At 36.6% G+C, this 27,235-nt stretch overlaps 1 protein-coding gene across 2 annotated transcripts in view; it reads right to left on the bottom strand.

The window, feature by feature from the left end:
* The window catches only part of CSGALNACT2 (chondroitin sulfate N-acetylgalactosaminyltransferase 2), a 43,018-nt gene that overhangs the window by 13,905 nt on the left and 1,878 nt on the right, over positions 1 to 27,235 (bottom strand). The window contains exons 2-7 of one of the 2 annotated variants that reach the window (XM_087431865.1): positions 19,002 to 19,050; positions 15,905 to 16,840; positions 14,078 to 14,294; positions 12,598 to 12,699; positions 8,899 to 9,077; positions 7,225 to 7,319 (exon numbers count right to left, since the gene is read on the bottom strand). In XM_087431865.1, coding sequence (XP_087287991.1) covers positions 7,225 to 7,319; positions 8,899 to 9,077; positions 12,598 to 12,699; positions 14,078 to 14,294; positions 15,905 to 16,565 — 1,254 coding nt within the window. In that variant the 5' untranslated portion in view covers positions 16,566 to 16,840; positions 19,002 to 19,050. The remainder of the gene's footprint in view (positions 1 to 7,224; positions 7,320 to 8,898; positions 9,078 to 12,597; positions 12,700 to 14,077; positions 14,295 to 15,904; positions 16,841 to 19,001; positions 19,051 to 27,235) is intronic. The other variant, XM_004432423.3, reaches the window with a different exon arrangement.

Below are 27,235 nucleotides of genomic sequence, written 5' to 3'. Positions count from 1 at the left end.
CTCAACTCTGCCATTGTAGTGTGAAAGCAGTCATTAACAACAAATAATCAAATGAACACACTGTGTTCCAATAAACTTTACTTATGGACACTGAAATTTGAATTTCATGTAACTTTTAAGTGCCATGAAATATTATTTTTTTAAAAGTATTTTTCAACCATTCTGAACTTGTGGGCCATACAAAACTAGGCAGCAGGCTGGATATGGCCTGCAGGCCACAGACTGCTGACCTCTGGCCTAGAGGGATCTACAGGGCCACAGAGAGAACCAGGTGTGGCTGGTCATGTGGTTTGGGTTTTATCCTAATGGCAATGAGAATTCTCTGAAGAGTCAGAGCAGAAGGAGTAACGTGATCAGATGATGTTTTTGGAAGATCACTCTGGCTGGAGTATAGAGAAGAGATAAGAAGGGAGGAGGGAGGCTGATTAAGAGGCAACAGTTATAAAAAAAATAAATAAATATAACAGAATGGCAAGCTAGCAGTGTAGATTACCATACGTACAGAAAGAAAAAATGGATGGATGTAAAGAAGATTTAGCACACAGAATTGACAGAAGTCAGCAAGTGACTGAACGGGCAGAAATGGGGGATGAGAGGGAAGGATCACCCAAGGATGACAGCAGGCTGCCACCCTGAACAACAGGTATGTGATGGTGCCATCCTGCGAGAGTAGGGGCACAGAGGAAAGGAATGATGCAGAGCTGGGTTCTGGACATAAGGAATTTCAGGGATGCGTAGGGCAACCACATGGAAATTCCTATGGAGAGCAGGAATATAGGGAATATTCAGGTCTGTAGAGGAGGCAAATTTTCAGAAGAGTGGGAACAGTTTGAAAAAGCTGCTTTGCAGAATGGGAGAACTGACTGGAAAACAGAATGAACCAAGCAGCACTGAGGACTTGGCTCAAGTTGGAGCTAATAAATGAGATACGGATTTTCCTTTTCTTTTTTTTTTTTTGTGGGGGGGAGGGCTTCTTCCCTTCTAGAATGTAAAGTTCCCTGAGGGCAGGACTTTTTGCTGATTTTGATCACTGGTCTATCCCAAGCACCTAGAACCATGCCACGCACAGGGTAAGCTTTCAATAAATATTGGTTGAATGAATAAATAAGTTTATAGAGGCATAATTTTTGTGGCAAAACCAAGACTAGACTCTAATATTCTGATCTCCTTAGTCAAAATATAACCCTGGTGCAAAGCATTAAAACAAAACACTCATTCTGACATTTCTACCCCATGACAATTCTGACTTTACAAATATTATGACTTCATTTATAACTTAGTTTCTTTAAAAATTCTTCAAATATTATCAGACTCAGGGAAGGGAGTCATTGGTTTGGTTTGATTTTTGAAGCCACACATTTTCACTGAGGAAAGTAGAGGGAAATTCAGATTGTCTATAATCCTTGAATGTTAGTATTTATACTGCATTTCTATCAGTCCTTTCCTAAGCATGTGGGGGCCACAGCTGTCTACACCTTACCTACATCTCCAGCCCTCAGCCCCTCACAGAGACCAGGTTCACAAATCCCACTGGCAAGCTGGCACCTTTCCTCGGATGTCTAATAAACAATACACGCCCACCATGCTCAAGTTGAAGTCCTGATCTCTCCTCTTGCCACTGTCTTTCCCTCACTTTCCACATCTAATCCTCTAGCAAGCTGTGTCAGCTCTGTCTCCAAATCATACCCAACCTTTCTCCACAATCACCACCCTCACCCAAGCCGTAGTCACCTCCCCTGGTCTACTGCAAAAGCCGAACTGGCGACTTGCAGCTGGAGCCACACACAATCCATTCTTCACCGAATCAAAACTCTCCGAAGGCTTTCTATCACACTTAGCACAAAGTTCAAACTCCTTATAGGGGTGTAACAAGCTCTACATGACCTGGCCCAGCTTTTTGCCCCTTGCCTGCTGTGCTTTTAGGAAACCCACTAGCTGTTCCTTCTGCCTGGAACTGCCCTTCCCCAGCCACTGCGCAGCAAGTTCCTTCCCATCATTCAGACGGCCCCTCCAACAGCCCATCTCAGAAAGGCCTTTCTGACCAAACACATGGAAACCACCTAATTACTCTTCACAATTCAGCCTATTTTAATGATCTGCATGAGATTTTTTAATTGATTTTATTTTCTCTCTTCCTACCAGAATAAAGACTCCTGTGAAGAATAACTCTGCCTGTATGATTTTATAGTGGTGAATAGTGGCTGGCATAGAACAGACCCTTACCATTTGATGAATTAATATAACAGAGGCAGTCTATGCAGTGGACAAGAGGTGGAGACATGGAGCCACACTACCCAGGCTCCTGGCCCCACCCTGGCCAGCCGTGCATTTGGCGGGCACTCAACCACTGCACAGCTGTGTCCTCATTTGTAAAATAGGGGTAATAATAGCACCCACCTCAGAGGTTGTTACAAGGATTACATGAGTTAACATGTATGAAAAACAGAATAATACTTCACACATAGAAAAGGGTACATGAAAATATTAGTTGTTATTAGCACTGTAGTATCTAAAATACATATATACCATTTCCCATTTTATCTTTACATTTTCACTGCTGTATTTATTTATATTTCATGAACATTTTCTTCTTGATACATAATATTCATCACAGCATATACTATAATTCAATTTATTATTTTATTATTAGAGTTTTGCTTGCTTTTAATGTTGTCAATATTATGCATATTGCTACTCTACAGTTCTGATTATTTCCTCAAGAGAGACTCCTGGGAGTGGAAATTACATCAGAGGGATGAATGTGTTTGAAAACTCCTGACCCAAAAAGCTGGCCTGCCATGTCCACACCACCAGCAGGGATGGAAAAGCCCCATCCCACCAGCTTCACTCGCATGGTCATTTTTAAAAACAGCGATTGTACAGCAGAAAAAAGTACTGTCACTGCTGTTTTAATTTATTCTTAGTAAGACTGACTATGTAAATACGTTTATTGTTATTATCAATTTTACCTATTTTTTTCTATTACGTGTATTTCCTATTTACTTTTAATATATCTTTAAATATTAAAGAGAGCAAACTTTTGTCTTGTGTTTTAAGTGAGGACACTGAAGCTTAGAAAGGCTGAGTAATTCACAAAGGTTACAAAATGTTGAAACTAGCACTTGAAGTGGAAGTACTTATTTTTCTACACAATATCTAGAATAAATCTGCATTCAAATCATTCTTTGCCCACATCCTCCCAAACCAGACAAGAATATTAGCATGCTTTTACATTCCCCTTTTCACTCTCATATGGTGAGTCCATTTGGCACTTTTTTTTGGTTTGTTTTTCAAGAATTTTTTTTAATAAACTTTTAATTTGAAATAATTTTAGAGTTACAGAAAAGGTACAAAATACTAAAGAGTTCCCATATATCTCTCACCTAGTTTTAGCTTCCCCTAAATGCTATTATCTTACATTGTTGTGGTACATTTATCAAAACTAAGAAACCAATACTAGTACATTACTGTTAACTAAACTCCAGACTTTATTTGGATTCCACCAGTTTTTCCTTTAATGTCCTTTTTTCTGTTCTAGGATCCAGCCCAGGGCACCACATTGCATTTAGATGTTATGTCTTAGTCTCCTGAGAAACTGTGACAATTTCTCAGTCTTCTGGTTTTTGTTGATCTTGACAGTTTTGAGGAGTACTGGTCAGGCATTTTGTAGAATGTCCCCCAATTTGGGTTTATCTCAAGTTTTTATCATAATTAGGTTGGGGTTATAGGTTCTTGGAAGACCACAGAGGTGAAATGTTCTTGTTACATCATATCAGGGATGCATGACAACACTGGTGATGTTAATCTTCATTACTTGGCTTAAGGTGGTGTTTCCCAGGTTTCTCTGTTGAAAAGTTAGTTTTTCTTTTTCCATACTCATTTCTCTGGAAGTGAGTCACCTAGCTCCACCTTTTGGAAAAGGGAGTATCTAGAAAAGTTACTTAGAATTCTATAAGGAAGATGTCTCTTTCCCCCTATCTAATCTATCTCATCTAATCGAATCAATCTATCTATCCATTCATTTATTATTATTTATCTATTTACTCACTCATTTATTTATATCAATATGGATTCATGGATATTTCATGCTTGGGGTTATAATCCAGTACTATGTTATTTATTCTGTTGCTCAGGTTGGTCCAGCTTTGCCACTGGGAGCTCTTTCATGCTCCTGTTTCCCTTTGACATACCCCCATCCTTTTGTTGTTTGAGTATTTCCCTACTTTCTGGAGCTACAAGATGCTCCAGGCTCCTCTATTTCCTGTCCCAGCACTAAGGTCTGGGAGCTGGGTATGCTTGTTACTCTTGGGATATCACTGCTCCTGGGCCCTCTCAGCAGACAGAGCTAGGTAATACATGTATGTATACCATGTATATGACTTTTTAATCGCTAATTGCTATTAATTTCTTGTTTATTATGTGTTTCATCAACAACTGTTTAAACAAAAGTTTTACTGGGTTTTTGTTGTTTTTGTTGACCACTCTTTTATTCTCAGGTCTTCCTCTTTCAATGCGTTCATTTCTCATTCTGCTGAACTAGAAAAGGTCTGTGAGAAATAAACTTTCAGTCCTTGAATGTTCAAAAATATCTATTTTGCCCTCAAATAGTAGATCAAATATAGATTCTAGAATCAAAGTTATTTTTCTTCAGAGTGTTTAAAGTATTGCGTTATTGTTTCCTAGCACCAGTATTATCAAAAAGAACGTGAATGCCAATCTGATTCTTAACCCTTTGTAGACAAGCTAGGTTTTGCTATTTTTGATGTCTCTGCAAGCTATTAGGATTGTCCCTTAACTGCTGTTCTCGAATGCCAGAAGACTTGTTTTCCGTAGTTCTTTGAAGTTTTCTTCCATTTCCTCCCCTCTCCATTCTATTCTCTTCTCTCCCTTCTGGAACTTCTATCAAACAAATTGGGAGCTTCTGGATTGATTTCCCGTGTCTCAATTTTTCTCTCATTATCTCATTATCTCTTGGTCTTTACGTGCCCAGTTGGCTTGTCTTCTAGTTTACAAATCTGTTTCAACTGTGACCATGCTGCTATTCAGCCATTTACTGAGTTTTATATTTTCTCAATATCTAAGTTCTGACTCTTTTTTAACAATGAATATTGTTTTATGAATTTAATTTTTTCTCTAATCTCCCTAAAGATATATTTATTTTAAAGTTGCGTTCTATCTGTATTCATATTATCATGTGTTGATTTTCGTTTATTAAAATTTGGTGCTTCTCTTTCACACTGTTGGTTTACCTCAAATGTTTGACTAGTTTTGGTTAACTGCTACTCATTTTTGTTTCAAAAATCATTGTTCAAACACCCACGGCTGTTAACTATGATTACGGGGCTTATCCCCAGTAATTGCGGAGGAAGGGCCAGACGTAGTCTCAGGCAGAAAGTGCCAACAGCAGCTCATCCTTGGAGTCTGGGGCTCCCTATCCACCTTACAACTCAATATTCCCAGGACCTTACCCTGCCCCTCTAGCTCCAGGGACCACCCATACTGCCTCAGCATGTGGGTCAATCCCTGTGATGACTGCTGCTCAACACACCCCCAGAGAAGCACATATACTCCACCACTCCCTGTCTTCTATGAACTCAGAGGATGCAAGGCAGCCTCAGAGAAGCACATATACTCCACCACTCCCTGTCTTCTATGAACTCAGAGGATGCAAGTCAGCCTCATCTTCAGTGTTGTCCTGAATACGTTCCAGACAGTTCTCTCTTCCATTAATCCTATGCCAACTACTGCCACCTTACAGAAATTTCTCAAAATTCAGATCTACTAATGGCACTTCTCTCACTTTCCAACACTAATATAACTTTTTCTTTTTAATAATTCATTTTTACAAAGGATTTAGTCAGATAAGGTAGATGAGGGTGCTTGGTTTGTCACTTGATCCCATTTGGTAGAGGGCATCTTTTTGGTAGAGATAAGGTAGAGGGGTATGTGTGTAGGTGCTCTGCCACAGGTTGGTATGAAGATAATGCTGGCCTCAGAAAATATATTAAGTAGATCATATGGCACTAATATTACTGTTCTTTGAAAGTTTGGAAAAACTCACCATTGAAATATCGTATCTATGCACCTGCAGGGTAATTTTTTGTAACTGTTCTTTTTAAACAGCTCTTGGTCTCTCCAGAGCTTCTATCTTTTATTTATAAAATACTAACATGAGCTTTTATAAAATACTAACATAAACTTAGCTCATGTTAGTATTTCATAAATTCTCAAATCTTTCCTTTTATTTAGAATTTTTAAAACTTATTATATAAAATTGATTTCTCTCAATGTTTTCTTATTCTAATTTCCAATGTCATGTTTTCCTTTTCACCCTGAATCTGCCCACTTTATGATTAAAAAAATTTTTTTGCACATAAAGAAGAAGCTCCTATATTTGTCAACCTATTATTTTTGGTTCATTAATTTCTGCCTTCATTTTTATTTCTTTCCTTGGAGTTATTTTTTTTAACATCTTAAATTAACTTCTTAGTTCATTTGTTCCCATTTTTTCTTAATGTTAACAATAAAGATCAGGCTAAACACAATATACTATCCTGGACTGGATCCTGGAACAGAAAAAAGGCATTAGTAGAAAAACTGGTGAAATCCTAATAAAATCTATAGTGTAGTTAGTAGCAACTTACCAATGTTAATTTCTTAATTTTGAAAAATGTACCACGGTCATGTAAGATGTTAACATTAGGGGAAACTGGATGGAGTATAGGAACTCTCTGTACTATCTTTCCAACTTTTCTGTAAATCTAAATTATTCCAACATAATAAGTTCATTTAAAATTTTTTAAAGACTTATATAAGCATAACTTTGTCAATATACGGCCCCCCAATGCCATGACTTTCTAAGTAATTTCCTATAGTATGTTATTCCTTCTTAGTTATTTAGTAGTTTTAATTTCTAGCTGGTTAAGGCTTTTAAAATTTATTTTTAGCATTACTAAAAATAAGTTAGCAGAAATGACTGTACAATTTTCATGTTCTGAAACATGAAGTTTTTCTCTGCAGCCTAAACTTTTCTTTTACCCCCCAGAATGACACTTAATTCTAAAACAATAAATGTGAAAGCATTTGGGGTGGGGAGAGACTATGAAAATGTGTTTATAATAACTACAGTTATTTTACTGAAACTTTGTTTTCTACTTGTGAAACACACAAAGGCACCTAGCAAGGATCTTTGAGGCCTTTTACAACTGACAGTAAGAGTCTTACCAGCTGCTGTTCCACAGGCGGTGGCACATCCTGATTGGCGTAAACAATGGCAGGGTTGTAAAGACTGAACACCACAGGGTAAAACACCTTCTTACCTAGAAATTAAAATATGTGTTTACATCACACAAAGAAGTCATAAAATGAAGAACTGATCTTTGCTGCAATATCTACTAAGACTTTATATTAAAGTCTCTTTGTCACATATGATTTTATCAATATTCAAGCTACTGAATATCATGTTGATTTGATGAACATGATGATTTTATAACATATCAGTAAGTAGCTATGAAACTAAAACTTTGCAGAAGAACAGAAAAAAATAGACTAAAGGGTGCTACACATGTTTATTCCCTTTGACTTGGGGGAGATGCACAAAGGTATTCTCTCAGCTACTCATTAGGTGAGCCATTTATTACTCATTATTTCACTAATTAGCAGTAATAGATATAGGTTAACTTCTGATAATCACCAAGAAACTTAGAAACTTCCGTTAAACATGCTCTTCAAAATGAATCACAGAAACAGTAAATCCAAAGAATACTGTACAATGAATAGATATATAGAGAATAATTAAAATATAGAACTGCAGACAGATTTGAACAAGATCTGAAAGAGTTGGGAGATTAAGAGGTAAAAATACTTGATGTAAGGCCCCTGCAGAAGGCCTTGTCATCAGCTTTCAAATTGTTAGCACTGAAGGTCCTATAAAGGCTAACTAGTCCATCTCCCCTCAATAGAGAACCTTTGCTAAGATTGGCCTCAATCCGAAGTGATAATGTGAAATGTTCAGTAATTGTCAAGGACCCTGTAAGTAATGTGGCAGCCTTTTGATTACAAGATCCCTAGCAGATGTTCATCTTACCTTCCTTAAAACATACTTAAGGATGGGGAGATCAATTTCCCAGAGGCAGATCTATTTCTGGATATAAAAATTTTCTTTTACATTGAGCAAATATGCCTCCTTCAACTTCCACATTCTGAACTTTATGCTGTCTGGTGTAACAAAGGTAAACTTAACCCTCATTTACTCACTAGGCTCTCAGCGAGTTCCTGACAACTATTCCTACCAAACTGATTAATAAGAAGATAATAATTTGCATGATATGAATAGTTCTACATAAAAGACACTTACTATGAGATTTTTCAATACAGAAAACTTCCTTTTCACATTTAAAATAAGATTTTATTTATAAAAATGTCATTTGCTCTTACATTTTCAAAAAATATCTACAACATAAAGCAAAGTATAGTAAATCATCCCAAAATGTATAGTCTGGAGACCAAGCACCATCTGTATCTAGACCTCTGCGAGCGTGCGTGCGTGTGCTGGCTCCATCTGCCTGAGGTAGGGTGCTTCTGACTCGCACACATCACCAGGCCATTCTGCTTGGCTCTTTTTCTGACAGCTGCTGCTTCCTCCTTGTCAATTTCAAGACTTTTTATTTCTTTGCATTTGTTTACTTGGATTCAAATACAGACATTGGAATTTGGCCACAAGAGAACAAAGGGTATGAACTTCAGAGGCACAAGTTTTCACTTTTCTATTTAATATCCCAGTTAAATTACGCCTACTATAACTTTAAAAACAAACATAATTAACTTGACTCAAAATATGGGATGTGCTGACACTGTTCTAAATTCTACACTCAGCTCATCTACCAATATTTTACGCACCTGGTTCAGCATTTAACCGGCAGCTGTTAAGGAATTCGGCTGAGAAATATATATCAACATCACAGAAAAACATCAAGACCTCTCCCTTGTCCCAAGCTCGGGCACCCACATTTAGTCCTCGTCCACGATTAAATTCTTCATTCAATGAGACCAAGGTGTAATTGTGAAAATTAGACTCACTATGAGGAAAGCACATACAACAAATGATAAGTCCCACTTAAAGATTAACAACTCTCTTCCTTCAACACAACTTACAAAATATGTTTTATACTTCAGATATTTTATTATGCTGGTTCTGTATTCATACAGGGAAAGCAAACCATCAGCTTCATGTGTATGATTGTCATCAGGGAAACATATTAACTAAATGCCCACATTTGAGGCAACACATGCTGGTGGTGTGAGGTTAATAAATGTTGAGGGGCCACTGCCCTTCACGATCTTAAAAACCTATTGGGGAGATAAAAAATACACATAAAAAATATACATATGGGAAAAATAGCCATAATGTCTGGTAATAAATAATGCATTCCACATGAATGATACATACAAAGAGCGCTCTTCTCTAGAGTTCTTCAGATCTTTGCTCAAATGTCCTCTTATCAGAGAGACTCCTCTCATACCATATGTGAAGCGACCCCAACCTCCCCTCTCATTAATCTCTATCCCCTTGCCTGGCTTTGTTTTCCTCAGTACCACCAGACCTGTTTGTTTGAGTGTCTCCCCCACTGGAATGTAAGCTCCATGAGGGCAGGGATGTTGTTTTGTTCATTATTGTGGACACAGTGTCCCTCATAGACTAGGAGTTCAGTAAATATTTGCTGAATGAACGAATGAACAGCAGTTCTGAGAAAAAAAGATTGTCTTTATCTGGAGTAGTTAGAGAAGATGTTAGAAGCGGAATTAAGTTATGCCTTGGTTAAAGTCTTGAATTCAGTGGCAAGTGTGAAGGTCATTCCAATTAATTATTCTTAAAGGAAAAGAGGTAAGAAGGTAGAATGCATTTTAGAGAACAGGGATCAGACAAATCAGAGAAAACAGAGGGATCCTAAAATGGGAACAATGAGAGAAGACCATAAAAGCATCAGACTGAGGATCACCTTCCATGAGAAGTTAAAGAACTTGGTCAGTGTCCTAAAGACGAGGAGGAGTCAGGGTTTTCTGGCCAGGGCAGTGGTTCTCACAGTGAAGTCCCTGTACCCACAGCATCAGCTTCCCCTGGGAACTTGTCAGAAATGCAAATTCTCGGACCCCACCCGACCCCTGAATCAGATACTAGGGGTGGAGCTGAGCATCTGTGTCTCTCTTAGGACAAGTCACTCCAGGTGACTCTGACGTTAAAGCTGGAGAACCGCTGCACTAGGGTATAGCCGGATCAAAAAAGGAACATTTTAGGAAGATTACTCTTTTTTTTTTTTTTTTTTAAAGATTTTATTTATTTATTTTTCCCCCAAAGCCCCAGTACATAGTTGTCTGTCATAGCTGCACATCCTTCTAGTTGCTGTATGTGGGACACGGCCTCAGCATGGCTGGAGGAGTGGTGCCTCGGTGCGCACCCGGGATCCGAACCCGGGCCGCCAGCAGCGGAGCGCACGCACTTAACCACTAAGCCACGGGGCCGGCCCGGAAGATTACTCTTAAAATAGTATAGAATGGGAAATGGAGAGATGGAAGCAAAGGCTCAAATAGCGCACGGAGTGCCCTCCAAGGACTCTGAGTGCCCACACTCCCCTTCTTATGGGATATAAATCTCTCTCTTCTTTTGGGGAAACTGCCAATTCATCTCACACTCCCAGCACCAAGTGGAAGAATAATCATAGAATACCCCAACCACAGTAATTTCCTAGGGGCATGGACCAGACTCAAGCTGGGCCAATCACAATACTCCCACCCCACCTGGCCAAAGTCACTGGCTCAAGAGTGGGCAAAAGTCCTTCCCTGGGATTTTCTCAACTGGATATGGGAGAAAGCTCTTTCCTCTCTGATAGCAAAGTCGAGAAGATGTAAGCCCACAGACGCCAACAGCCACATACCTCACATGTGGAAGAAGCTAATCTGCAATAGGAGAATGAAGTCAACATGCAGAGAAAAACAGACAAGAAGACAACAAGAGAATTTTGATGGTATTCAAGTCTCTGGTTTCAGTCCCTAAGATACCAAAGCTGTTTTGGTTTTCTTCCTCAAATTTGCTTGTAATAATCCCTTTAATTTTGGGAGTTATCCAAGATTCTTCAATAATACTCCCATTTTCCTTAAGCAAGTTCAAGATAGGTTTCCATCATTTGCCACAGAGGAGTCTTGATTAATGCAGGGACAACCTCAGTAATACTAATGTGCGTGCTTAGCACTTAGTAGGTGACCTGAAAATGGTAAAGAGGGAAGAGAAGAAGGGAAGAAAAGGAGGGAGGGAGAACCTGGGTTAGGGTGGTGGCAGCAGCAAGGAACAGACAGAAAAGAGGTCCTGTGCAGCAAGCAGGAACTGACTAATTAGACGTAAAGAATGAGGGAAAGAGGCTGGCTCTCAGTCATCAAGTCCAGGGGATCACAGGAATGGTCTTAGTCTGAACTGAAAAGAAGGCCATCAGGAGGAGGAACTGGCGTAGGGGGAGCAGAAGACAATGTTTGTTTTTTATACACCAGTGCTGTGAGAGTCCCTTCGGGGTAGGGACTGCAACTCCCTCCTCTGTGCCCAGTCCTATTTCAACCACCCCAGTCAGAACCCGAGCAGTGTACCTGGAACAGAGTCGGTGGGACTCGAATGTTAGTTGAACGATTCAAGAAGAATGGCCGGCCAAATCTGGACTCTTAGGGAATGGCCACCACTAGCAGAAAGGTAAAGAAGCAAGTAAAGGATACAGAGTTGGTGTGGTCAGAAAAGACAATCAACCTAGTATCTTACATCATAACATATTTACATTTACAAAATATTTACATTTTACAAACATCAGAGGAAAGTTTCAAGAAGTAAGTACTGGTTAGGTGTCAAATGTAAAAAAAGTGATCAAAGAGGACGACAGAGAAAAGGCTGTCAGTTAGGCAGTTAGATCATACCTTTGGGCCAAAAACTTAGAGATGAAAAGGCTGAGAAGCTACAGAATTAATAATGGAGTATTAAGGAATTACTAATTCATTCATTCAAACCTCTGAGCACCTACTATGTGCCAGGTACTACATGAGTTGCTTGGTTAGAGAACTACTGTTCTGTGAGGTTTAGCTGTGAAAGGACAGAAACCTAACAGTAGCTACTGGGTACTGTAGAGTCAGGTGGGAGTTTCTTTAGGATAGGGGAGACTTAAGCATCATTTGCAAGGCAAGAAGGAACTTGGGGAAATGGAAGGAAAGAAAGGTGACAAGAGACAAGCTCAGGAGATGATATCAAAGTGAAGGGATTAGATTTAGAAAAAGGGAAAGAGTTCAACAGAATGAAGAAATGGAGGCAAATACATAGAAGGTGAATGGGCCACAGAGCGAGTGCCCTGATCATGCCAGGCTGTCTGCTAAGAGGTTAAGGGAAGACAAGTCATTTAGAGTTGCATGAGCGAACCCAGGGGTAAAATGAACTTCTGATCACCACCACTCACATGGTCAGCCAACTTTTAAATAGCAGCTATTCAAAATTATTAACTCATTAAATATCTGAAATTCTCATTCTTCTAATGTTATATATTAAGGACTTCAATGTAGACATGGTTCACCAACCTTGTGACAGATTCTAGGATAGACTTGACTTTAGATAGTCCTTCTTTACCAAAATACACCACTGTGAGATGAATTCTCTTGTCCTGATGAATACATACATCCCTAACAGAATTGAGAAACAAAGTTCGTTCAAGAAAATACATAAAGCACTATTCATTCAGAAAGCAATCACACGAAGCTTTAACAAGAGAACAAATGAGACATTACTCACTTAGAAGGAAATCACATGAAGCTTTAAGTAAATACAAAAGTGGCAATATTGTTAAATTATTAAAGGCATCACAGCAAACACATAACGTATATGTCTAAATGAATGCAACCCTTGGAGGGCCATAGAAGCAGTCCAAGAAGTTACCATATTTCAAAACATTTTTGGAACTTTTGCTTTGGTATTGCCTTCAGAAGTAAATTATAAGCTACTTAAGGAAATAAGTCCAATCAGTTCAAAACCAAGTAAATAAATATTCAAGTTTTGGGTCAAAAGTTATTTTGTCTTCAGACTGGCTAATTCCAGAAATCACAACTATCATCAAGGAATAAATCTTTGCCATGACTGAGGTTACTTAGTATAAAGAATAAGGAAGCATCTGAAGGCAATTCCAAGAAAGGCAATAAAAAAATGATTTAGGAAATCAGATCTCAAGTGAGCTATTTTAAACAGGCAAAACTCATTTGGAAGCATGACTTCTAGATATTCTGCTACAGGACAGTGTTAACTAACTTTTAAATCCAACAATTTTAATATGAAAATAAAGATTGAGATTACAAAGCATTAAAACTAGCATATCAAAGTATTAAAAACATGGCAATTGTTAAAACAAAAAAGCAAAACTTTCCTTAGACACTCTAATATGTAGTTGTTAATTCTTCAACACTTCAGTATTTTAAAACATCCAAATTTAATGACAAAAAAAGAAAAAATTCCTCTAAAAACTGTTATTAAAGTCTCTGCTTCCCAAGATGAAATAACTTTCTCTCATTTTTAGTTGAATGTGTGTATTTCTAAAATTTATCTCAATTCTAAAGTTCAAATTGTTCTCGAAGGAATTTTCTGAGGAGATAGCAATGCTCTATATCTTGATCGGGGAGGCAGTTACATGAGTATATACATTTGTCAAATGATATGAAATCTCCATCCTTAGAATATGTAGATTTTATTGTATGCAAATTATGCCTCAATAAAGTTATTTTTAAAAAATTCAACTTATCCTAAAATGAATTCACACACAATTATAAAGGTCATCAAATTTAGTTTCTAATAGTTGTCACCTTCAATTTACTTCATAGTTCAAATGATCAATAATACAATATACTGAACATGCTTTAAGAAAAAAGAGAATATCAAAAAATAAAGTTCCCCAAAGCCTATAAAATTATTCTGTAATTCTAAATAATCATACTCAGTGAAGATAAATCAAGTAAATCTGCATGAATGTGATTTTTTTAGGAGCACTTAGCTAAATTAAGCCCTGACAGTTACCTGAAGTTCTGCATAAACTGTGCAAAGGCTTCAGTTCTTTCAGCAAGTGGCACAATGATGTTAATAATTGATCTTGTAATGTCAATCATCTCACTCTTCACTTTCATGAGAGGTCCAAAAGGGCGGAAGAGGGTCACGTGTCTATATTCCATAAGGTCTGCTTTCTTAAAAAAGAGTTCATACTGTGTGCCTTTATCTCTTTCGGTGCGATAATAACCTAAAGGAAAGAGTTAGCAACAAAGATGTCTCCATGGCAAAGTTTACAAATTCAATGTGAATAATGATTTTACTCAAAGATCAAAAGTATGAAACCAGACTTGTAGTGTTTTTATTTATTTCTGAAAATATTTATCCCCATTGTACAGTCAGTAACAAATACTTCTTTAAAAGAAAAGGAGAGCTTAAAAAAAATGTTTACCGCTCTGCTATATTAGTATTCAAGACATAAAATATGCTCCAAATGACAATTATTCCTTTCTACATATGACTTTTTTAATAGTAGAGCCTATCAACACTGTAACCATAGGATGAAAATAAAGAAATAGTTTCTAGCAATACTAAATTCTAGACCTGAGAGTAAAGACTTCTGTTGCTCGGTTCAGCTCAACAAAAATGAATTGAGTGCCTTTGTGTCAGTCACTGGTGTATAAAGAGGGCTACATGGTCCCAGTTTTGAGGAAGGGTCAGTCTAGTGAGGGAGACAGAAAAATAAAGAAATAATACAGTGATATATACACACACACACACACACACACACTCTCTCTCTGAATAGAGTGAATTCAGACAAAAAAATTTAGTACAGATTTAAACACAGTGATTTGAGATGTCTTTGAAAGAAAAGTATGGAAGTTTGCAGAAAAATTAGAAGAGTTTTGAGAGAAACAATCCATCAAAAATTGCAGGAAGTGACAGCAGAAAAAAGAGGTGGCTACAGGGAGAAGACAGCTGAAATGCCACAGAGAAGCACAATGCCCTCCCTGATGGCCCCCAAAGGCCTCAAAGTATTATATTATAGTACAGCAAGTGATATCCAAGATGAATTAGGGTCAAAAAAACTACATGTAGTATACTGTTGATAGACTCAAGCAAAGAGAACTTTCAAGAAATACTTATATCCAAAATGGTTTTAAGCTGCAATTAAATATCTATCAGGAGGTATTAAGATGGAGATGAGTGGGGATCTACAATCATTCCTGTTTATATCAATCAACAAATATCCTAAATTTATAGATATGTTCCTCAATTTCTGAGTCATGTCCCATCTTGATATAAAAATCCCATGCCCTTTCTGCAGTCTATATTAGGAAAATAGGTTTATTTCTTTACTTTTTCAAATGCCAAATATGCTTTTCAAACTATGTATGCCTCCTTGATGTTGTGACATGTGCTTCTCCTCCCCCCAAAATAGAGAATAACCACTAATCTACTAAATTAGATTCTTTGTCTTCCCTTTATTAAATGGTTTTCAAATCTTGAGCCTTAGTTCACACATTTTAAAAAATATAAAAAAAGAACATCAAGATTACTTAAGAGAAGAATGCAAATACCTATACAGGCAAATACACACACAGCCCTAAGAGCCCTTCAACTGGAGTAGTATTCTATATAAGCTTAGATTTATTCTATTTCCCTCGTCCTTACTCTCTATTTTATTACGATCACATTATAACTTTTTCTAAAAAGCCACTTCAAATTCTTGGTGGAATGAAGTGGATAAAAACTTATATGTTTTAAACTGTGGACAACGACTAACTTATATTACCAGCATACAATAATAGCATTTTGTCACACTAACACAACTATGGACCAACACATTTTTCACATTACCTTCTATGAAGTCATTTTCATTAAATATCAGTTTCTCTCCAAGGGGACCATCCTCATCTTCCTGTTCATCATCTTCATCAGGATTATTAATGACCTCCAAGCCGGCTTCAATAACTTCTACCAATTCATCTCGCTTGTCTTTTCTAACTGGCTTTTCCTCAGGATGGCGAGTAAGACCCATTTCCAACTGGAATACTTTCATTAAGGTAAAACTTTCAAAGGGAATGACTCCATACTCACTGGGTAGTTTGGCTCCTATGCTAACTTCAGCTTTGTCAATTTGGGAATGAAGAAACTCTAAAAGATCGCTAGGTGCTTGTTCTTTGTTGCCTTGATAGCCTATGCCGTTACCCCCCACATTCTTTCTCTCTTGCAATGACCTCATCTTCTCACTCATTTCTTGTAATTCTTGTTTTAGTTGGGCAATTTGGCGTTTCAGACTAGTTGCTCTGGTTTGATAATGTTCTTCTTGCTCCTGTAGCAGGGCTTGATAATACTCTTTACCATAATTCTCCCCAATGACACCAGGAAGAGACGCATTTCCATCAGTCTGGGGGGCACATTCCAGAAGGTACAAAAATAATACCAAACTGCAGAGTAAAGCGAGACCCAACAGCAGCCAGTGGGTCCGGGTCTGAAGAATCAATCCTCTTCTAGGCATTCTTATAAATGTGGACTTGCCTAACAAGGTAAGTTCTTTGCTTGCTCATACCTTTAGCAAAATGTTATCAAAAACTGAAAACAAAATCAGGATTTCCATAAAAGGCACGAAAACGAAATCTGCTGTAGCTTAAAAAATTTCTTCCTTCAGCAGTGAAGACTACTTGCAGAAATAAGAAATAATGTGTATTTCCTGTATTGTTACCATGAAATCCGGAATAAAGAAATCTGATCTACAGAATCAGATAAAATTCCATTATATGGGTGGTGACTTTTCTGAAAGAAACAGATCAGAATCAATCAGAATTTTGTTTCCTTCAGTATTATCAAATTGTTGGCAGCTTCAGTAAACTTAGCTACGTGACTACTATATGTAGAGCACCATGAGAGGTGCTAATGTAATTCAGAATATTCAGTAAATGCTGGGAGAAAGTATTAAGAAAAATACCTTACAAAACACTAAAATATGATATGTAATACTTTTAACCAGAATGTCTACAAATCTATAACCTACTGAATGAATCAAAGAAATACTAAAATTACGTTGTAGTTTGTGTTACATAGATTCTACTGTCTCTAATTATTTGAAAATTATGTCACTTATAACTCTTTATTAACATAATATTTGATTAACACACCATTTCCCACCTACAGCATATCACCATTTGGGAAATGAGTTTCTATAAATTATTTTTCTTATAGTGATAATGGTTTACTAGAGAGAGATATTTTCTTCCAGTTTATTCAATTCAAGCATTCTACTTCATTAATTTCTATGGCTCAACTCAGTCAATCTAAGAGCCTTAAAATTAAGTTGGGGCGGGGGGGGGGGAAACAATTTCAAAAAGTCACAGACATCTGGAAAACACATTAAGAAACATTTTTATATCCAGAGTCCTCCAGTAGATTATTTGAGCATTACATCACATAATTCTTTCCACTGTATTACACAGCAACAGATTTCCTACAAGTCTAGAAAGGTCTGGAGTCTACATGAAGAAAAAACGTGAACATTTTAACGTTTATCTGCAAGGAAAAAAATTCAAAAACCATTTATAAATTTATAAAATTACATGCTATCGTTCATACTACAACCAGTTGTGTGAGCTCTTCTGTGTTTCTTTCTAAACTGAGGACCTTTATTTCTAGAAATAGAGAAGGTTAAACTTAGGAGACAGGAGGCAGAGGAGGCCTCTACTGCAGAGAGAACTTCCACTCTAACAAAGTGTTTGTCAAGAAGTATATGTGATACCACAAAAGGCTTTTAACCAAGATGGTTTCCACCAGTGCAGCAGAACCTACAGAAGACAATCACGAGGGCACATCAGGCTAGTCACTTTCTTAGTGATTAGGAACGCCTGGATGCCTTCTGTGAAAAATGCTGCACTGTGCGTTTTCTGTGGCACACATCTATATAAAATGTAGGACAGATTCAAACTTCTTATGGTTAGTAGACCACAATGGACTTAACTACCTTTAGCCATTTATTACTTTAGTTAACCAAATGATAACCAAGTATCCTGAAAAATTTAATTCACAAGGAAGTTTTACTATGATGGCATCTGTTTTACTGACTGTAAATCTTGTTCTATTTTAAGTGATGTAGAAAAAAATTTTTGTATTATGAAAACGATCTAATTAAAAAATAAGGATGCAAAGCTAATATTACTTCCAGGACTTTACCATGCTGCAACACCGTAACTCTTAGCAAAAAAAACCACTTCATTATTTAAAAGATAAAACTTAGAGGTATCTCTTTTAACTATTTCTAAGCTATTACTAGCCCATTTATTAGGGAAAAGAAAGGCTAAAACTGAAAATGTGGAGACAATCTTGTATAAATTATTAATAAAGTTATACATATTTAACTATACTATACTCAAACTGTTTTGAAGTGAAACTTGATAACAGAACTAACAGTATGTAATCTAAGTACCTATACCTTTTATTAATATGGTACCTCATAGTTTTTTTCTTTATACAGACAAAATATTTTAAACTGTGAGATATGACCCATTAACGGATCACTAGCAAAGGTTTATTTTTCAGTGAAACAGAACAGGAAGTATCAGCGTATACCACATAAAGTAGTAAGTTTTGTGTTGCAATTGTGTGTGTGTGTGTGTGTGTGTGTGTGTGTGTGTGTGTGTGTGTGTGTACGTATGAGATCTCCACATAAGATGTATTTATAAGTGGGTTATGGTCCAAAAATCCTAAAAAATACTGATTTATAAAGTATTTTTATGTATTTCCCATGCCATCTTTTCAGAGTAGTGTTGATATTATCTTCATTTTGTATAGGAAAAATAGGCTGAGAAACTTAAAAATTTAAATAAGGTTACATAACTATTACACAGTAGAATTAAAAAGAATTTAATTTAAAAATTAAATTCTTTCTCCTTCCTTTAAGCAAAATATAGGTTTTGAGATATCTTACATGTTTTGAATATCTTATAGTTGAATATCTTGCAGTTAAATAGTATCCACTGAAATGAAAGAAAAGTTGCTGTAATTACTTCAGAACATGAATGTTAGTTGCATAGTTCTGCGGTTATTAAAAATATAAGATTCCAATTAAAGTCTTACTTGCCTAGTTCCTGAAGGAACTCTTTAACCACATTCTAGAACATTAGATTATAACAACTCTAAATATGTTAAGAATATTAGAAAAAAAACATCCATTTTCTGCTGTTACACCTTAATTGCCATCATTCTATGTAATATGTTTGTATCATAAACAAGGTTCATTCATAAACCTGAGTTAATCTCATGCAACCTTCTAAGCACCAACAGCAGATAGTTAAGTGTTCTGAGGAGAATGGGATACTGTAGAGATGGGAAAATGAGCTGTTAAAGGTATGGAATACAAAATCAAAGATCTCAAAGTTGAAAGAAACCTTAGAAGCCATCAATTCTTACTCTTTAAAAAAGAGACTAAAGGGACCTCCTCTTACAGCCAAGATGGAATAACAGGGACCAGATTTACCCGTGAACTTAAAACAACCAAAAACAAACAAACAAAATCCAAAAAAACACCACTCCAAAATACGACAACAGTTTTCAAGATACCGAACATTAGGCAATAAAGGACAGGGATCCCTGGAAAAACAAGAAACAAATGATTGCCCAGCTTACTACCTTAGTTTCCAGGCCATAGCACAGGGAGTTCCCTCCTAACCAGGGCCCAGCTGACTCCCACAGTTGATGACATAAAGCTGACAGCCTGAGGAGACTAAGGCAGCTAGGTTCAAAGTATACAGAGGAGAGAGCTGCACAGACAGGGATCTGAAGAGGACACTCTTTGGATATTCAGCAGAGCACTGATCAGTTCAGGCATATGAAGAAACTAAGGCTAAGGAAAGAACCACACAAAAAATTAGAAGACAGAACTCAGCATGTTCCCACCAGACAGACTGGAAAACCTCAAAATTCATGGGGCATTGGGTAGAGTACTCAAAAAGGTCCTGCCTCAGTAGTGGGAAATACTTAGCTCTAGACTAAACATGGCTCTGGGTCCTGTCTAACAAATCTTAAAAGCAAGACCTGAAAAGATCAAACTGTTTCCAAGTAACTGCACAAGCCTCAAAAATATTTATAGGAATATAAAAATATTCAGCACCCAGTAAAATAAAAAAAAAAAAAAATTGACAACGTCTGACATCCAAACAAAAATGATCAGGCATACAAAGAAAAAGAAAAATACAACCATTAATGAGAAAAATCAATGATTGAAACTGACCTAGAACTGACACAGATGCTGGAATTCACAGAATATTAAAACAGTTATTATAATTATATTTAAAAAGATGTTCACATTGAAAAAACTGAGTAGAGACATGGATGACATAAAAAAGATTCACACTGAACTTCAGGAGACAAAAGCTTCAATATCTGAGATGAAGAATACACTAAATGGGATTATCAGCAGATTAGATATCTTAGAACAAAATATTAATGAATTGAAGACATAGAAATAGAAATTATGCAAAATGCAGAAGGAAAAAAGAATGAAAAACATGAATAGAGCACCTGGTAAGCTGTGTGACAACTTCAAGTAGCCTAATATATATGTAATTAGAGTCTTCAAAGAAAAAGGAGGGAGCTAGGAGAAACATTTCAAGAAATAAGGCTGAAAATTTTCCAATTTGATGAAAACTATCAACATATAGATTGAAGAAGCTCAACAAATACCAAATACAAGAGCCACAAAGAGAACTAAAGCAAGGCATATGATAATCAAATTGCTCAAAGCCCATGATAAATAGAAAATCTTACAAGTGGCCAGAGGAAACCCACATATCACATAGAAGAAACAAAGATTGTAGAGTGATATCTTTACAGAACTAAAAAGAAGAATATGTCAACCTAGAATTCTATACTCAGAAAAAGTATCTTTTAAGAACAAAGGCAAAATACTTTTTTTAGACATTAAAAAGCCAGAAGACTTCATCACCATCAGATCTGCACTACAAGTCCTTTAGGCAGAAGGAAAATGATACCAAATGGAAATGTGGATCTACACAAAGCAGTGAAGAAACCAGAAATGATAACTACATGGATAATTACAAGGTTTTTGTTATTATTTAAATCCCAAAGACAAAATAAATAAATTGGACTTCATTAACATTAAAACTTTTGTGCTGCAAAGGATATCATCAAGAAGTGAAAAGACAACAACAGAATTGGAGAAAATACTTGTAGATCATATATCTCTGATAGGGATCTGCATCTAGAATGCACAAAGAACTCTTACAACCCAATATTAAAAAGATAATGCAGTGGGCAAAAGATCTGAATAGACATTTCTCTAAAGAAGATGAAGAGCAATCTATAAGTCCATGGAAAGATGCTCAACATCACTAGCCAATAGGGAAATGCAAATCAAAACCACAATGAGATACCACTTCACATCCACTAGAATATAATTCAAAATGAATCACAGATCTAAATGAAAAACCTAAAGCTATAAAACTAGAAGAAAGCATAGGAGAAACTCTTTGTGGCCTTGAGTTAGGTAAAGATTTCTTTGATATGATGCGAACAGCATAACTGATAAATTGGACTTCATAAAAATTTGTAACTTGTGCTCCTTGAAAGACACTGTTAAGAGAAAGAAAAGGCAAGTCACAGACCTGGAGAAAATATGTGCAAAGCATATATCTGATGAAGGACTTGTATTCAGAATAATTTTAAAAACTGTGAAAATACAATAACAAAATAAATACAACTCAATTAAAAATTGGCAAAAGATTTGAACAAACACTTCAAATAAGCACATGAAAAAAATGCTCCACGTTGTTAGTCATTAGGAAAATGCAAATTCAAACCACAAGGAGATACTATTACACCAAATGGCTAATTTTAGAAAGGCTAAAATTAAAAAATCTAACACGTTGGTAACAATGTGGAGGAACTAGAACTTTCATACAGTGCTGGTGGGAATCTAAGATGGTTTTGCAGTTTCGTAACAAGTTAAACACAAGCCTACCATATGATCAAGTCATTCCATTCCCAGATATTTATTCAAGAGAAATGAAAGCATATGTCCATACAAAGACTTGTACACAAACGTTCATAGCAGCTTTATATGTAACAGCCAAAAACTGGAAACAACTCAAAGGTCCATTAACAGGTGAATGGATAAACAAACTGTAGTACAGCCACACAATGGAACACTGCTCAGCAATAAAAAGGAATAAACTACTGATATATGCTTCACATGGTGTATCTCATTAACTACTCTGAGTGATAGAAGCCCAACAACAAAAGAGTAAGATTCCATTTATATAAAACTAGAAAATGTAAGGTAATCTGTAGTGACAGAAAGCAGTTGAGTCAATGGTTGCCTGGGGCAGGGTGGGGGTGGAGGAGGTGGTACCAGGAAGGAATTATAAAAGGGAACAAGGAAACTTTTGGGAGTGGATCTGTCCATCATTTTGATTGTGGTGATGATTTCACAGGTGTATACATATGTTCAAATTATCAAATTGTACACTTTAAATATGCGTAGTTTACTGTACGTCAATTATACCTCAATGAAGCTATTTAAAAAATAAAACCAAATCAGATTTAGTTCCAGTAGTAGCTCCAAAGAAAACTTCATTTTGTTCACTAAGACAAGCATGAAAATTTGTGGACTGCAAGTTTGGATTTAAAAAACAAAACTAAGCATCCTCCCCACTCCCCCCAAAAAAGGAGAACTCAGATTACTCTGAAGGTCTCATTACATCTCTTCTATTTGCCTTGTGATTTTTGGGACAAGAGAAGAGTGCTAAAGGTAGTTTATTTTACAGCATTGATCCCTACTCAATCTTTAAGCAGGTTCTACACAATCTTTTGATTCTATAATTTTATGATACTACTAACACATACTTCATACGTCATTTCCAGGATACTGACACTGCAGTGTGCCAAACTAACTTCCGCAATAAGAGTAACTTACTGCCTTCTGCAAAATACAAACGATCCATTTGAATCTTATTTTTAAAGTTCTATTCTGTATAATCTTAAATTTTTTTGCACAGAATATTTTTATTAAAGTTTTCAAAACCTAAATTTACAATTTTGAGTTCATTTTTTACACAACAAAAACAAAGTCACAAAATTATTTGGAAAACATAACCGCTGTCAGAAAAATGAAACTAAAATATTATGAAGTATACATATTTGTGAAGGAGAGAATTAGAACCTTTTACTTCTTGAGCAATTGATGATATTATAACGATACATGGATTCTTTAACATGTCATTGAATAAATGGTTTGTAAGTATTTAGAAATAAAAGTGCTTATCACCAGAAGGCAGCACTCATTCAACAATTTACGTACCTACTGTGTGTCAGGCACCGCAATGGACTGAATGTTTCTTTCCCCCCAAATTCACATGTTCAAATCCTAACCCCTAATGTGATAGTATCAGGAGCTGGGACTAGGGAGGTAATTAGGTCCTGAGGTGGAGCCCTCATGAATGGGATTAGTGCCCTCATGAAAGAGACCCCAGAGAGCTATGAAGCCCTCTTTCTGCCATGTGAAGATACAATGAGAAGTCGGCAATCTACATCCCAGAAGAGGGCCCTCACCAGAACCCAACCATGGTGGCACCCTGATCTCAGACTGTGAGAAATAAATTTCTGCTGTTTATAAGCCACTCAGTCTATAGTACTTTGTTACAGCCACCCAAACTAAGTCAGGCAGTGTGTTGGGTGCCAAGAACAAGTCATACCAGATCAGTCATTTTGACAAGTGTTTCTGGGGAAAACTATACTCATGGTACTCAAACTTCAGCAAGACACACAAGAGTAATACTCATGGTATCATTACAGGCAAAGCAGAAAAATATGCCAAAGGCAGCCTGTGGCACAGTAAAAACAACTCAAAGAGTCAAGTGTAATAGCTACTTAATAGCTATGTAATCTTGGGCATAATATTAACCTCTCTGAGCTTCTTCTATAAAATGAGGTAGTTTGCCTGGATGCCAAAGTTCCTTCCAAGATGTTACAATTCCTTTGATTAAAGAGATACTAAAAATACACATACACACTCTTCTTATTTTTTGGAGGACAAATTTGATTTAAATGCACATGTCCTTTAATCCAGCAATCTGCAATTCCACTTTTAAGATTCTATACTACAGAAATATTCATACTACTATATAAAGTCACATGCATACGATGTTTACTAGTGTCGTGTAACAGCAAAATAAAAATAAAAGCAACTTAAAGTCCATCAATAGAGGAAAAGCTAAGTAACTGCAGAGATTTATACAACAGAATGTTTAAAAGGAATGAGGTAGATCCAGATGTGCTGACACAGATAATACCTATAAAATGATATTTGATTACAAATACTTCTCTGTTTGTCTCGTCTGTATAATAGTCTTGGGAACCAGACGGCCTAAATTCACCTATCTGTTCTACCACTTTGTAACTCTTCATTACAGACAAATTCCTTAACCTCTATAAGCTTCAGTTTTCTCATCTTTAAGTGAGGATAATTACAGAATCTACCTTGGAGTGTTACTGTAACAATTAATCAAGTAAAACATGACAAGCATTAAGCGCTCACTAAGTGTTAGGTGTTACTTCCCATTACGCAAAGTTTTGTTTTGTTGTTAACGGCGTTAAATCTATCAATCTTTTCCTTCGTGCCTTTCGATTCTAGCTTCCCTACCAGAAATAATCCTAAAAGAAAATTTACTTCTTCAAATAGACAGTCAATTCTTACCATTTATTAAACAATCTATGCTCTTGTCACTACTTTGAAAGGCCACTTTTTTTTTTTTTTTTTTTGGCAAGGAAGATTAGCCGTGAGCCAACATTCGCTGCTAATCCTCTTCTTTTTGCTGAGGAAGATCGGCCCTGGGCTAACATCCGTGCCCATATCTCTCTACTTCATATGTGGGATGCCTGCCACAGCATGGCTTGATAAGTGGTGCATGGGTCTGCGCCACGGATCCGAACCTGCAAACCCTGGGCAGCCCAAGAAGAGTGCAAACTTCACCACCACACCACCAGGCCAGCCCCTGAAAGACCACCTGTATCATAAGCAAAATTCCTACATATATGGAGGTCTATTTCTGGCCTCTAAACCAGGGCTTAGCAAACATTTTAGGTAAAGGGTCAGACAGTAAATATTACAACCTGTCAACTCTGCCTTGTAGCACAAAAGCAGTCATGGACATGGACGATGTGTAAATGAATGAGCACAGCTGTGTTCCAATTTGAACTTCATATAATTTCCATGTCACAAAGTATTCTTCTTTTGGTTTTTCTTCAAGCATTTAAAAATATAAAAGCCATTCTTAGGTCACAGATCATACTAAAATAGGTGGTCAGCCAGATTTGGCAACCTGTGCTCTAAATCCTTACATGTTTTTTACACTCCTAAAATCTTTTCATATTTCTAAAGTTCCACAAAATAAATACATGTGATAAAAAGGTTAATCATGATATAAGGGCATACAGTGAAACCTCTCCCTTTTATCCCAGAGGCCCAAATCCCCTCTCCAGTTTTTGTGTATCCTTCCAAATCTATTGCCACTATTAAACATCTCAGCATAAATAGCATTATATATACATGACTTTCCACATATGTTATTTCATCTATAAGATAAATCCCTGGAAATAGAAGTTCTCAGTTAAGTTTCCTTAAAGTATTCATTCCAACACGTAATTAGTCAGTACCTATAGCTTCTCCTTTGCTCAGGACAAGCCTTCCAACATGCCTTTACCTATTTTCTACCTTCCCAACCAACTCTATATCTGTTCCAGATTATAGACTTTAAAACTATACCTACTTTGGTTTATGAATCCTTCCTAGGCACTGTGTTAAATTTTTTAGCTATAGTTATCAATGGCTTGGAGTTAAGAAATAAGTTTTACTGTTTTCTTCCATCACTGTTTCTTGAATTCCACATCTGTTTTTCTTGGATAAATTTTTCATTTGTCATAGTATATCCTGGGGTATTCCTAGTGGGTATGGGTGAGAATGACTTTATTTTGCCCACTTTGAATGACAGTTTAGTTAGGGATAAGATTCTGAGTTCAAACTATGTCCCATGAGCACTTTTCAAACATGGCTCCACTGTCATCTCACATTCCACATACCAGATTAGAAGTCTAATTGCAAGTCTGATTTCCACTCCTTTATAGGTAACCATATGTTTCTCTTCGGAAGCTATGAGACTATATTTATCCAAGAAGTTCATAAATTTCATCAGAGTGTATCTAGGTGTGTCTATCAATATTCTTTTAAGACTCTCAGCATGTCTATTCCATTCACAAACTCATATACTTCTACTCAGAGAAATTTCCTTGTTTTCTTCCTTTGCCCCCTTGACACAGTATTTTGCTTCCATTTCTACTGTAAGGTAGGAATGGGAAATCTGGCATCCACTGCGAGTTGCGTGTGGAGGAGAATGGGGAACAGTAGCAGTTAACACAGCCACAAACCCTCAATCTGTGCCACATCTTTCCACAAGCTCTCTGAAAAGGTATACTTCCTGATAGTCTCCACCACACAGATGAAGAATTGGAGAGCATAGAGAAGAGTTGATTTATATTTGCCAGTACTTTCTCTCTTAACTGATATATCTTTTCTGTTTGGCTCTGGCCGCCCAAGACTCTGCCTGGATACTCCTACCCTTGTGATTTCCGTTATCTCTGTGGTTATTTCTCCTCTGCAATTTCCATTCCCTCCTGGAACTCCTATTAGATGTACTTTGGCTCTTTTGGATCTATTTTCCATGTTATGGTTAGTTTTTCCTACTTTCTATGTTTTAATATTCAAGAACTGACTGCTCTTTTTCAGGGCGGCCTGTATATGTTCAATAGGCACGATACACTCCCCAATCTGAGCATACTAATATTTATTTTAAAGTTTTCTTCTGTTTATTACATTAACTCCATTGCTTCAGGTCTAGTTCTTGTATTTGTTCAGTCTGGGGCATCTCTTAGATGCTACTGATTTTCCACAAATGTTTAGTAATTTTTGTTATCTGTTCCCACTATAAATGTATCAGTATCTCAGCACACATGGAAATCACTGTACTCCTGTAATAAAATCACATTTGTAACTAACCTATAACTCAATTTTACATTTATACTTAGTTGTTGTGTAAGTTCTTTGGCTTGCAATCCCATGATTCTTCAATCCATTTTTAGTCATAACCTTTC

Source organism: Ceratotherium simum, chromosome 6, assembly GCF_057802395.1.
Source record: "Ceratotherium simum simum isolate JZ-2026a chromosome 6, ASM5780239v1, whole genome shotgun sequence".
In the NCBI taxonomy this organism is placed as follows: domain Eukaryota; kingdom Metazoa; phylum Chordata; class Mammalia; order Perissodactyla; family Rhinocerotidae; genus Ceratotherium; species Ceratotherium simum.
This window is presented reverse-complemented; position numbering and strand designations above follow the sequence as displayed.